The sequence below is a fragment of the Artemia franciscana genome, chromosome 2 (genome assembly GCF_032884065.1).
Source record: "Artemia franciscana chromosome 2, ASM3288406v1, whole genome shotgun sequence".
NCBI lineage: Eukaryota > Metazoa > Arthropoda > Branchiopoda > Anostraca > Artemiidae > Artemia > Artemia franciscana.
In genome coordinates, this window is record NC_088864.1 from 3,478,770 (window position 1) to 3,492,031 (window position 13,262).

Genomic DNA, 13,262 nt, shown 5'->3' on the forward strand with positions numbered 1-13,262 from the left:
TGTGTGCATGGAAATGAACGTACCATTTTATTATGTTCTCGAAATCTCTACTAAAGTAAAAGCATATTTTGTTTAGATCGGGAGCTTGAAGTCTGAAGTCAGTAAAAGTAATAGGCATTGCTGAGCGACTTTCCAAATGGTACAAAGGGATTTGGAGAACGTTGATTGAAAATAATTATTTTTAGTCTAGTGACCGTTAATCCTGAAATTGCGGTGTTTCTGTTTAGAGGAATTATCGAATGTGCATGAAGGTAGTTGAAACTCAGTTTAAGTGGTATTTGATTTAGCATTGCAAATTCGACAGCCAACCCACGTCATGTCGATATTTTGCTTCAACCCAGCTTATATCGACAAGGAAACCAGTTGACCCTTTTGTCTGTCCAAAGTGCAACTGAATTGACATGATTTCAACGCTTTACAGATCAAACGCCCGCCGTGTCGACAGAGAACTAAATCAAACGATAAATTCCTTATAGCGTCGACACAGAGGCTAAATCAAACGAGACTGTAAATAATTGCTAGTTATAAGTAAGCTGGATAGTTATTTGAATCCCAATTTCTAGAATCCTGACTATCTGTTAGTAATCCAGATTTTCACTAGGAAGAATCTTATCTTTGCCCGCTAAACTCGTATTTTTCTTTTCAGAATCCAAAGATGTTATCCCAAAGAAAGAAGCTCCTCTTGTAAATGAGGACACATTTGACATGGAACTGTAAAGTTTCTGTTGATTGCCATGAAATGTCACCTGTGAAGTATATCTGCCTTATTAAAGTGCCAATGTGATGTAATTTCTTGCTGCCGATCTTTGACATGGCTTAATTTTAAGCTTTAATTTTGCTTTCATAAGAAAGCAGCATTTGGAATATGTTTGTCCTTGATTAAATTGGCTTTATGTAGTTGGTTGGAATTTATTTTGTCGAAGTTCGTATTGATGTCATTTTGTTCGCGTTAGAAGAAAATGCGAATATTCAACCGGTTTTTAGAACAATATTTTAACTACATATATCCTGAAAATTCTGTTTCTGGATCTTTATCCAACCATAGTTCAGCCCCTGGGTACGTCTAGCAAAAATCCTAAGGTGACGATGCTTGAAAGATATTCACTGGGCAAGGAGGTCTGATGCTAGTACTTAACGGGTTTAAATTGTTGAAGATCTTTGTTTTCATTATAATTATGAATGTTTCCAAAATTTTTACCAAAGGAGGAACCCTCGGACTGCTTCAGTGGAAGGTAGCCCCTGGCAAGAATAGATTTGAGTTTTGCGCATAAAGTTTTAATAACGCATTTTGTCTTGTGCAAACTCTGTGGCTGGGTCCCTATAAAGCAGTTTATTTTGAAATTCTACTAGGCTAGAGTCACTAGGGAGATACTTCTACAATAGATCCTAGGGAGACAACGGTTGTGGGGATTTTACCAATGAGGAAGAGTCTGATGCCAGCATATAGCGAGTTTCAAGATGAAGACTGTACTTTCATCATAATTATGAGTGTTACTAACTGTGGAGGGATGCCTCAAATAAATAAAGAATATCCTACCCCCTCTCGTTGGTTTAAACCTCTATTATCATTTACCTTGCATTAAAAAAAGAAATCCTTATCGGCCTTCCAAATTCTGATTATTTCATTTTGTCAAAAGGGGGAGTAAAAACGATATTTTCAAAGAACTTTGATCGCACTTACTTCGTCGATGTTTACTGAGTTTGCTGCAGAACTCCTTTTTACATAATTGAGTAGATCGGATACTGGACTGGAAAGAGATCAAATTAGCTGGGAAATGGATAAAAAAGGGAAAATGAATACTAGCCTACTGGTTTAATCAAGGATGGTCACATGTGTTTTCCATCGTATTAGTACTTAGCAGTTTAACGTAATTCTTGAAAAATCAAAATTTTGTTTGCGCAAATCCTCAGGGAGTTAATTTGAAAAGCGGCAGTATATGCTCCAATACAAACAAGAGCTGTGCAGCACATAAATAGTACTCTAATAATAGTACTATTATTATTATTACTATTATAGTACTATAGTAATAGTGCTAAATAAGTCTTACACAGAATAAAGATTCAGTGGAAGAAAAAACGGGAAATCCAGTTTTCTTATGTATGACTATTACCAGATGAAGGGAGTGAAGATCATTAACATATGTAAAATATTTGTGTTGAAAAAAAAGTAAAATTTCCTCAGTGATGGAGTTCAAATAGACGACGGGTATGATTCCCAAATATCTCCCCCTAGCTGTGAGGACCGAGATTTCTCGCTTTTTATCTTGAGTAAGTTCGCCATAGAAAACTTTAGATGTAGGCTGATGATAAATTATTCAAGATGAATATTAAATTGTGTGTGACTCGATGAGTGAAAAATACAGGATTCTCATTATTTCATTCCGTAAAACGAATTTTAGTCAATGGTTGTAACCAAAGCCATGTGGTATTTTCAGTGATACATAAGATAGTGATTTTTAAAAGAAAGAGTAGAACCGATTGTTGCATTGAGATGGATATCCCTATCAACAGTCGAGTTCTGGATAAGAAGGTTGGGAATTACTATATAGGATATCTATATGCGCTACATTCATAAATAATAAGTTTTAATTAGGTTAGGAATTTATCCGCTGGCGTTGAGCCCAATTAGAACTTGTGAACTGGCAACAGTGAGTTTAGTGTGAAAATCAACTGGAGACTGTGTAGACTCCTGTTGCAGCATCGTTGGCAAATAGGATGGTTAACTCGTTAAAATTTTAAAAAAATTAGGAAGATCATCTATCTAGATTAAAAATAATAAAAGGCCAAAAATATAACGTTGTGGAACTCCAACATTGTCGAGTAAAAATCCATTGGATAGAGAATCGGTTTGGTTAGCTTGAAATTTCTTTCTTCAGGAACGACTTCGTCATATCTGGTGGACTTCTTTTTATACTTAGATTCGAAATGTTTAAAAATTACTGCGGTCAACTATGGCGAAAGCATTTTTACGTCAACGAAATTTGTCGACGGAAGGGCCTATTTATGTAGGCCACTATTTGTAAATAACCCAGCTGGTGCTGCTGCTTGCTTGCCTGAGTGTAAACTCTTGAACCCAAACTGAAAAGATAATTTTTTTTATTCCTGGAATATATATATTACCTTTTAAAAACTGGTCGAACAAATTTAACAATGAAGAAAGGATAGAAATAATCCTAAATATTTACGTCGTTTAAAATATTTGAATTATTCTGGCTTTTTCAATCAAGGCTGGAAAAATTCCAATCCTACTGTTATTATTCCTTATATGAATTGATGTTCGACTAATTTCAAACGTATAATAGAAATTGTAGATAATCCATCCCAGACCATAGATTCCTGGTTCGAGACGTGATATTATTTTTAGGTAATCTGGGTGTATGTTCGAGCTAGAGAAAGGACGAATTATAAGGATTTGCTTGAAAAGATAAAAATTTAAGTTGGAACATGATGATCCACTGCCCTTTGTAATATTGAATTCAATATAGTTTGATGGAAACTGACTTTCTACAGCGCCATTCAATTTTCTGAGCTTCAAGTTAACGATATTTCATGATCTTGCAAGCTAAATCTTAGATGATTTAGCAAAAAGATGCACCCCCTCCCAGATTTTAGAGAACTTTCTTTATCTTTAACCTTGTATTCTTAATTAATAATATAATTTTACTAAACAGTTCTCTGTTGCAGAAAAAATTTAAGTTACATTTATGATAACATATCATTTCTGCGTTGCTTGAGTATGATGATAAAAATATCTTGTCACAGCAAATTCAGCTTGATGCGAGGAACAAATTCCAAGGAATGTATACTTCAAAACTCTCTAACTGATCCTCAACTACGAAATGTTTGCTACACTTAAAAACCGACAAATCCTAGCTGATATGACAGCGAATCCAACGCAATAGCATCTTTAATGGAAGTACCAGTTGAAGGAAACCGGTTTCAGTAACCAAGGCGAGTTAAGGCGTCACAAATACGTATTACTTGATCCTTTTGCTTAGCATCAAAGTTTATTCTTTTCCTGGACTAGTTCGACTTTCATATTAGATAACTTCGAAGACCACACTGCCTTTCCATGACGAAAATATAACAGTTCAAAATAGGGATGAAACCTTTTAATCGACAGTGAAACAAATATAAAATTTTAACTGAATATTTTGGACACATATACAGTGTCCATCATCATAAGTAAAACTCCCTATAAAAGGTTTCATCCCTATTTTAAACTGTTATATTTTCGATTTTCATATTGAATTTTAAATTTTTCAGACAAGCTGTAGTACTATTATTACTACTAGAACAATAAAAGAAAAAAACTACGGTAATCGGTAATGATTTATTGTCTCCCAGTCAGATACATTATTGTAACACTATTAAAATACAAATTGACAAATAAGCAAAATTAAAAATTCTACAATTCTTACCTAACATTTCAAAGGAAAAGGCATTTGAAAAATTATAAATAGTACGACGCGAATATTTAAATTTTGCATAATCTTTTTCAATTTTTCCTTTTAAGATCTTGTACATCTTTCAAGGAATAACCTTATCTTAATAGTCGATGATAAATAAACTTATTGATGATAAAACAACGCTAACCTTTTTTCAAGGAAAATGTGTCCAACTCTTAACAAATTAACACTAAAGCACTTTCACTTTTCAAAGTTGTTAATTATAATTTTCGTTATCAATTATAAATTGTAGCTTACAGTACAAATTCAAAACATTTTAACAAGGGGCAGATACGGTAATGTCTACCAACAAAACACCGTATATCAGTCATGACCATACTCAAGGTTCTAATTCAGAGGATATGGGGCGGGGGGTTGTGAAAATGGTCATATATGTATTTATATTTTTTAATATGAAGACAAGTGCGTTTTTAAATTTCACCGTAGGGGGAGGGGGATTATTATTTGGATCCTCCCGTCTAGGAAACGCCTTAATGTCAATATTTTATTTCTTTTTATAACTTAAGAATGAGAATTGCTGTTGGTTTTGTTTGATAATAAATTAACCCCATAAAATGCTTAAGCTTCCATAGCTTATACAAGTCTTAGGTACACTAAAAATATATATGGAAACTCTCAAAAACATACATATAAAAAAATCGAATAAAGGGAGTAATAACTTCAAGTGTAAACAGAGAAAGTATAAAGTCATGATTTTTGTTCGATTTCTGGTCCTTTTTCGTCGCCTGTAGTAGCAGCAGAGGAACCAATCCTTTCATCTTTTATGTCCCGCTCAGAATCAGGGCTTTTATAATATTCTGCTCCGGGGAAAACATATCGCCCAGAACTTTCATACAAGTACCTACCACCTGAAAAAAAGAAATTAGGTTTAAGATTTCTTTTAAATGTTTCTGCGAGACATTTTATGGTACATGTCTGTTGGTACTTGTCTCAAGAATTATGCTGTGTAATATTTGACAGAACCCGATTCCCCATCCAGGATCCCATCCAGTTATGATTTGCTTATTTTGAGTGAGAAAACTACGATGTATTTATATTTTGCTAAATATTTAATATATGGAGGTTGTTAGGCGTTAGGTTAGATTAGGTATTTAACGTAATACCTTCTGCGCGGCCTCCTTTCCACAATTACATGTTATAGTTTCCATGGTTTTGTTTCTAAAGTGTTATATTACCGTCATGTTTTGGCATATTTCCTTAGGATTAACCCAAATTCAATTCTTGAGTGCGTTCGGTTTAACAGACAAGTACCCATTTTATGAAAAATTTCAAGTAAAATCAATTATTCTGCATCATATTTGATTGATTCTTTGGCCCTGGAAGTCCCAAAAGTGCAAAAACTCCTTGTCACTTAGAGACTATTTTGTTTCCCCGGGCCGGAATTCAATCCGGCTGCAGAATGAGAATTTCTACACATCGATATCGCCCTAGAGTTTTCTGGGCTAATAAAGAGGATTTCGTGTAAAGTGATTTACCACTGACAAATACAATATAAATTGTGGATATATCATATATTCCTGCAAGCGAGAAGAGGAGACAAATAGCTAATTTAAAGAAAGAATTTTTTTTTACATTTGAGACTTATGTGGGACAACAGAAAACAGATTAGACAAGTCAACTGAGCATGCTCAGTTTCAGAATTTCTGTCCTACAGAACCTCTTATAAGAAAGTTTTTAATGACCTTAGTTTATGATATTTTGGCGAAAACTGTACCGGAGATACCGGATACCCAGGGCGACCACAGAAGGAAGACATTTTCAAAACATTAAAAATGTTCTGTACTTTTGTATATTCTTAGGCTGAAATATTTTGCAGGATGGTAAATTCCTAGGGTGGGGACTGAAAACCCGTATGTTTTCCTATTGGCCTATAAATATGACCACCTATTGGCACGGTGGTCCGGTACAACGTTTTGTTGTACACGGATGAGTAAATATGACTAAACTTCAAATTGATAACTTGCAATTGCGACGGCAGTGATTATTATATTTGGAACGGGAAACTGTATGCAAAATCAAATCGTATATTTCTTTTTTTCTATCTGATTTCTGTCCTATATCACAAATTAATCCAGTCTGGAAGGAGCAAGCTGATGTTAGCAAGGAGCGAATTCTCCCACTCCCACCATAACTTACATTCCCGGACAAAAATAATACAAGAAACTTGAGAACAATTAATTATGATTTACGATAGCTAAAAAGTGAACTAAGCGGCAGTTTTCGACAACAATTTTGGTGTCTTACGAATGGCATTTGGCAATATTACAGGCATCCTATTAGAAGAAATAATAGCAATTAAAGGAAAATTAAGGATGAATCTATCCAGGCTAGTTGTTCCTTCGCGCTCATTTTCTGCATCAGCTGTCAGAAATGCAGCAATTAATCAAGTCACTGTAATTGGAAGTGGTCTGATGGGAGCAGGCATTGCACAGGTAGCAGCTCAAACAGGACACAAAGTGAACCTGGTGGATTTAAATGATGATGTTTTGAAGAAGGCAGAAAACAGCATTAAAACAAGTGTTTCACGTGTAGCAAAGAAGCAATTCAAAGATGATACAGAAAAGGGCAACAAATTTATTGATGAAACATTAACAAATATAACTTATATGACAGACAACAATAGATCTGTAGCAACAGCTGATCTAGTGATTGAAGCTATTATAGAGAATGTTGAAATAAAAAGAAAACTTTTTTCATCACTGGATAAAGCAGCACCAAGTCATACTATATTTGCTTCAAATACATCATCCCTTCCCATAAAGGATATTGCTGAATCAACAACAAGGCTGGATAGATTTGGTGGTCTGCATTTTTTCAACCCTGTCCCAGTTATGAAACTTCTTGAAATTATCAGAATCCCAGAAACATCAGATGCAACATACAATAAGATGGTGGAATGGGGGAAAAATATGGGCAAAGTCACTGTTACATGCAAAGATACACCAGGTAGCCTTTTTTTTATTTTATTTTTTTATTTTTAGAGCAACAACACTTTATATGTAATAGATCAAGTTGTGATTGTTTGCAGGCCATGATTTAGATATGCATAAAAGAAATATACTCTTGTATTCTCCATTCAAAGCTCTTTCATAGCAGAATAACAGTGCAGTTAGATTCCTGCCCCCCTCCCCCCTGGTTAGGCCAGACATAGCCATAGACTACATGCAACAGTTTGTAACTTTGTGGGTTTGTCATTATTTTTGATATTATAGGCTAAATTAGCAGCTCTTCTAAAGAAAACATTAAACAAAAACAAATAGCTTCATTGGATTCCTTATTTTATGCCTTTTCTAAGTATCATGATTGTTTTTATAAAAATGCTCTCCCTCTCCCTGATGATCCCAAATATAGCCCTAATAATTTTTTTCCAGTTGTTTTGCATCTAATGATATGTCCAGTTTTCTTGCATTTATCAATTGGGTGAAACACAGTCTTGCCTGAGTGATTAGCTACAATACTGGTCAGAAATGCTAATTGAAATAGTTTTAAAATCTGGATATGGAAGGGAATAATTTTAAAATGGAAGGAAATATGCTAATGTGATTAATAAAAACATACTGCATGTTCTAAAGTAAGAATCTCAATGTCTGAATGTTTTCTTTTAATTTTGTGAATATCTTAGTGCTATATCCAAGACTATCAAAGGGGTGGGCTTTCAAAGAACTAATGAACTGCCATTTTAACCCTTGTTTCTCATCAATAGTTAATTCATATAGTCAATAATCCAGTTAAAAAACAAAAGTATCACCAAACTTTTGTGAAGAGTATAGCTTAAGAGTATATTTGGCCCAATTAGGGGAGACTAGGATACAATAGAAAGAGCAGTAATTAATATACTTGGAAATAGCATTGGGCAGAAAATTAAAAAAAAACTATACTTCTATTTTCTTGATGTTTTCTGTCCTAACCTTTAACAGTAAATCACCATCAGCACCTAAAACATGGTGTTTAACTTTAATAAACAAATTATCTTGTAGTTTCTTAACAATTTGATTACCGTTGTTAAATGCTTGCTCTTGGGATTTCAAAAACTAAAAATATCTCTAGAAACTTGATTAACATCCAATTTTGTGTAACATTTTTGTTCATGGCCTCTACAGAACTAGAAACTATAATAACAATATTTTATTGTATTCAGGAAAAAATATCAATCTTATTTTCAGAATTAACCCATTCTCTGTTTAGTTTCATACCAGTTGTCCTACATTCCCGGATATATTCCTAGGCTATATATGAAAAATTTCTAATTTAGATCTCCTAATTTAGATGACCTCATTTCTCACCTGCCTTAATAGTGCCAATTAAAAAAAAACAAAAAACAACACAAGAATAAAATTAGTAATTTGTTGTTTATAGTCTAGAGGCATATCTATGCAGCAAGGGGGACAGTGGTATTGGATTCTCAAATACAAAAGAGGACCAAACCCCCCTCCCCCAATTGTCTCAAATGTAAGAAGAAGAGGCTAAAAATCAGATTCATAGAAAACTCTGAAAATCATATTCATAGATTTCTTCAGAATCTAAAGAAGTAACCATTTTGTTTTTATAGAGCTTAATTCAGAGAAGGCTGTGCAATTTCATAATGAAATACTAAAAGATTGTTATCTAAAATTAGCCCAAAGTAGATATCATCACTAAACCCCTTAATAGCACCAACAAAGTAGTGTTGCTGCATGCCAACAAGATAGTGCTGATGAATAGGCATTGTACCCACAACAGGTAAAAATACCTTTTCTAGATACTTAAATTCATAGGAAGGCATTTTAAATTGCCATCTACCAGGAAAACACCAATATTTTTTTTTAAATATAGTGTTTTGATGAATATAAAATTTCTTCAAATACCTGCCCCAAAAAATGGAAATTAGAACAATATTAGGTTCCTTAGAGCTTTTGCATCTAGGCTTTCTCAATAAGAACCAAATGAACACAAAGCTACTATTTGTTGAACCTATTTTGTTGAAAACATTAGTATTTATGGCAATGTTTAATTGGTCACTTTGGATCCCAAAGTCTGTCTATTCAATCAGGAATTCCCCTGTGCTTCTTGATTCCTCAGCTCATTGTTATATATAGAATTCGCTGTTAGGGAGGGGTTGAGGATTGAAAAGTTGGAACATTCATACCTTTTAAATAAATATTTTATGAATGCTTACTTTTACTTTTGACTAACTATTGTGCCTTTACTTAAAAATATAGCCTAGGCTTCAAAAGGCTCAAATTATAGGGGGAGGGAATTGGCATATTTGGCTGAGAGAGGGAGGAAAGGGTAAGATCAGGCAAATATTCTGCAAATCATTTCAAAAGGGGCCAAAAACTCAAAAAGAAAACATAGCAAAAAGTTGGTGAACTATGTGAAATATACGAATAATTATAAGAAAAAATATAAAAACTGTTGATTTTTACAGGAAGTGGGAGGAAAGATGGATTTCTCTTTGTCTTCCTTTTTTCTTTTAAGCTCACTTTAACCAGTTGATCTTTTGAACCAGCCTTAACCAAATTGCCCAAAGAACCACTTGGTTGCTAACCTGATGACAAACCCTAAACAGCTTATGAAGGAGAATAATGTCATTTTTAAAATTATATTCAAAAATCATGCCTGTTGATTTCAAACTGAAGTTGAATTTACTGTAGTATACAAGAGAGAAACCTTGTTTTCAAGGGAATAAAGTAAGTAAATCTGAACTTATAAGAGGTCTTTGTATAAGTTTAAAAAAAAAAATTAAATTGGGTTTTATTTAATTAATAGTTGTTTCTTATATGAAGCTAATAGGTTATGAAGGACTGTTCTATTGATTTTTCTAAATTATAGGATATCTATGGGTGTTGGGGTGTAATTGAGGGATTCTCGTAATTGGTAATGAAGGGTTCTTCTATTGATTTGAGTGTGACAACAGTTGAAAATTGGGCATTAAAATAGGCTTTTTCCTGGTTCAAAAAAAAATCTCACCAGTAAGTTTTTCACACCTCCCCTTTAAAATGTAAGCTTGTAGACAAGACCTGTATAAATTAGAAAAAAATGGCTTGTTTAATATTTAGGAGACAGGTGGGAAAACCTTTCTGATGAGACATTTTATTAATAATATCCAAATTTTGGCATATTGTTGATAATAGCCTTCCTCAAGTCTGCAGGAGTCTTGGGTTATTTCTTCTAGGAATTTCTGTACTACCCCTTCCCTCCCCCAGTAATCCTAAAAAAGTTGTTTTTCTTTTGTAAAAAAGGGGGGAGGAATTAAAAAGGAAGGAAAGCAGAATACCAATTCCTAAAACACAGTTTGAACAAATAAAACAGTGCCACTACTTTTGACAAGGCAGGCATATTGAGATAGGAATAGGGACCACTTTAAAACAAGTGATGAGAATAATGATAAATACTAGATAATTTGTAAGTCGTATACAATCTGATGGTAATTTTGAGTCAGCTTCCTGACATAAAATAAGCAAAATTAAATTAATTGCTCCTCAAAGACAATTTTATAACGATTAAAATTAACCATCAATGAAACTACTACTAAACCATCTAGTTAAAATAAAAAAAAATAGCTGTAATTATTTTCAAAAAGAATATATTCTTTCTTTCATAAAAAAACAGGACAGTGAAACCATTTTGCTTACCAGTATTCTCAATTCAAATGTTATTTTTATATGCTAGTATACCTAGTTTACTATTATTCCGAAAAGCCATGCTAGATAACAAATAATGTTTTTTCCTGCTTCCACCTAATAATATAATTCAATCTTAATAATCTAATCTTAATCATAATAATAATCTAATCTTTAAAAATGGATGCCCCATTGATTGAAGAAAAAATTTACAATGATGGAAACATGATAATAGGAATTATACTGACTATGTTTCTTTTGCAGGTTTTATTGTTAACCGTTTATTGGTTCCATACATGATGGAGGCCCTAAGGATGCTTGAAAGAGGGGATGCAAGTGCCCGAGATATTGATACTTCAATGAAATTGGGCGCGGGCTACCCCATGGGACCCTTAGAGCTGGCAGACTATGTTGGACTTGATACGTCCTATTATATTGTTAAAGGCTGGGCTGAGAAATATCCAGATAACACATTGTTTGAGAATGTACCCCTGTTAGAGAAACTGATCAAGGAAGGCAAATTTGGTGTAAAATCTGGAGAAGGAATATACTCATACAAAAAATAGTACTCCACAGCACCCCATGTTGACAGGTTTTTGTTAAGGTTTTTTCTTTGAATATATATAAACAAGGCGTATGAGTATGTATTGAATTCTTAGCTATTCCAAATATTGCACAACTATTTGTATATCCATGCAGTAAATGTGTGCATATCATGCCACATGACTCAACTGATTATTTCTGCGTCCCTTTAATGTAATTGGAGAATCTGCTGGTATTTTTTTGTGCAAAGCAAAATGAACAAAGGTTGAGCCCATAGGATTGACAATCAGAGGGGATAGGGGTCCTTTTTTTTATCTAACCTTTGAAGCAAATTTGCACTCCTTGTGTGGAAGCATAGGTGAATAGGTTCAAAGGTTTGGCTGACAGCACTATCAATTGTAATAAATTCAATAATTCAAAATTAACTAAGACGATTTCTTATTTTTGTTTTTTATGATTTCGCTGTCAAAGCTCTTGATTAACTATTATATTTTTAAACTAATGAGGATGTAACCTAAAATAACGAATAAACAAAAGAACCGTTAAAAAGTATAGGAATGTTTGAAGTGTCTGTTTCACAATTTATTTACAATCTAATTATTTTCATTACCTAATAATTTTTTTCTAGTCAATTGAACTAATAATTTGGGCAAAACTAGTCCTCATTCAATTAAACCAAATGAAAAATTCAGAGGTCACCGAACATATTTTCTTTTTCCTGAATGTCAAATACTACTATAGATTTAAAGCAGTTGTGTCTGCTTTTTGGGAACGAAAGGAAAGTAAAAACAGCCAAACGATACTTGCGCGTTTGCGAGTATTCTAGTCAGGAACGCTACTCAGGGGGGGGGGGGGGGGCAGGATAGTATCTTTACAAAGCTAGAAATGCCCAAAATTTGTCAATGGAAGAGATAATTCATCTCCTTTACACCTATTCCTCAAAGAAAAACATAAAAAATGTGACTACTTTTTTTTTTACCAAGGCCCATGCGGAGAAGAAGGTTATTTTAAATTCAACCAGTCGAAAATCTTGGAAAGTTTCCGACATTTCACAGCAATGGAGCCAGGACTACAATTTCTGGAATCATTACCAAGAACCGATCTATTATTTTCCCTGATCTAGCAAGACCACCACCTGAGGGATACTTTATTTATGGTCTTTAAACGAATGATTACGCTGAATTTCATCAAAAAAAGGTACCAACCTGTTATCTGTCTTACATAGGGGTTTCACTATTTAAGAAGTGAGACAAAAAAAAAAAAAAAATCCCTGACATTGGCTCCAATCCTAAATTTTTTAAGAACTACGTACTATTTCTATATATATAAAAAAGGCCAATTTGGTTCACTGTTTTGACGAAAGAAAATATTATACTTTTGAAGTACTACAATAACTGCTGTACTATTTCGCCCAATGTGTGATATTCTTCACTTAGTTATTTCAAGCTGGGTATGCTTCCGTTACGTTCAGGATTGGACACACGTCACTCGATTTAAATTTAGATTTTGTTCTGCTTTTATTTTAATATAAAATAAATTCCCACATATTAATGTAATATAAAATACATTATATGTTTAATGTAAAATATAATATTTAATATATTCCCGTTTCTTTTTCTTCTTTTTTCAATATTTCCCTTGTTTACAA

The 13,262-nt window shown here is 33.5% G+C and overlaps 3 protein-coding genes across 4 annotated transcripts in view; 2 read left to right on the plus strand and 1 right to left on the minus strand.

Annotated features, from left to right (window-relative positions):
* The window catches only part of LOC136036065 (eukaryotic translation initiation factor 4E-binding protein-like), a 54,847-nt gene extending 53,950 nt beyond the window's left edge, over positions 1 to 897 (plus strand). Inside the window, exon 4 of the mRNA XM_065718025.1 lies at positions 647 to 897. Within this exon, the coding sequence (XP_065574097.1) occupies positions 647 to 717 (71 nt within the window). The 3' untranslated portion in view covers positions 718 to 897. The remainder of the gene's footprint in view (positions 1 to 646) is intronic.
* Positions 898 to 4,319: 3,422 nt separating this feature from the next.
* The window catches only part of LOC136036072 (NAD-dependent protein deacetylase sirtuin-1-like), a 73,858-nt gene continuing 64,915 nt past the window's right edge, over positions 4,320 to 13,262 (minus strand). For both annotated transcript variants that reach the window (XM_065718037.1, XM_065718047.1), the window contains exon 13: positions 4,320 to 5,317. In XM_065718037.1, coding sequence (XP_065574109.1) covers positions 5,157 to 5,317 — 161 coding nt within the window. In that variant the 3' untranslated portion in view covers positions 4,320 to 5,156. The remainder of the gene's footprint in view (positions 5,318 to 13,262) is intronic.
* LOC136036113 (hydroxyacyl-coenzyme A dehydrogenase, mitochondrial-like) lies at positions 6,701 to 11,708 on the plus strand. Its single transcript, XM_065718131.1, has 2 exons — positions 6,701 to 7,415; positions 11,336 to 11,708. The coding sequence occupies exons 1-2, from the start codon at positions 6,716 to 6,718 to the stop codon at positions 11,635 to 11,637; spliced, it is 1,002 nt and encodes a 333-aa protein (XP_065574203.1). The 5' UTR covers positions 6,701 to 6,715; the 3' UTR covers positions 11,638 to 11,708.

Bases quoted from the DNA above. Each gene is read 5' to 3' on its own strand.
- LOC136036113 (XM_065718131.1), top strand. From the start codon at position 6,716: ATGGCATTTGGCAATATTACAGGCATCCTATTAGAAGAAATAATAGCA. The intron at 7,416-11,335 runs GTAGCCTTTTTT...TTTCTTTTGCAG, and splicing joins TACATGCAAAGATACACCAG to GTTTTATTGTTAACCGTTTA.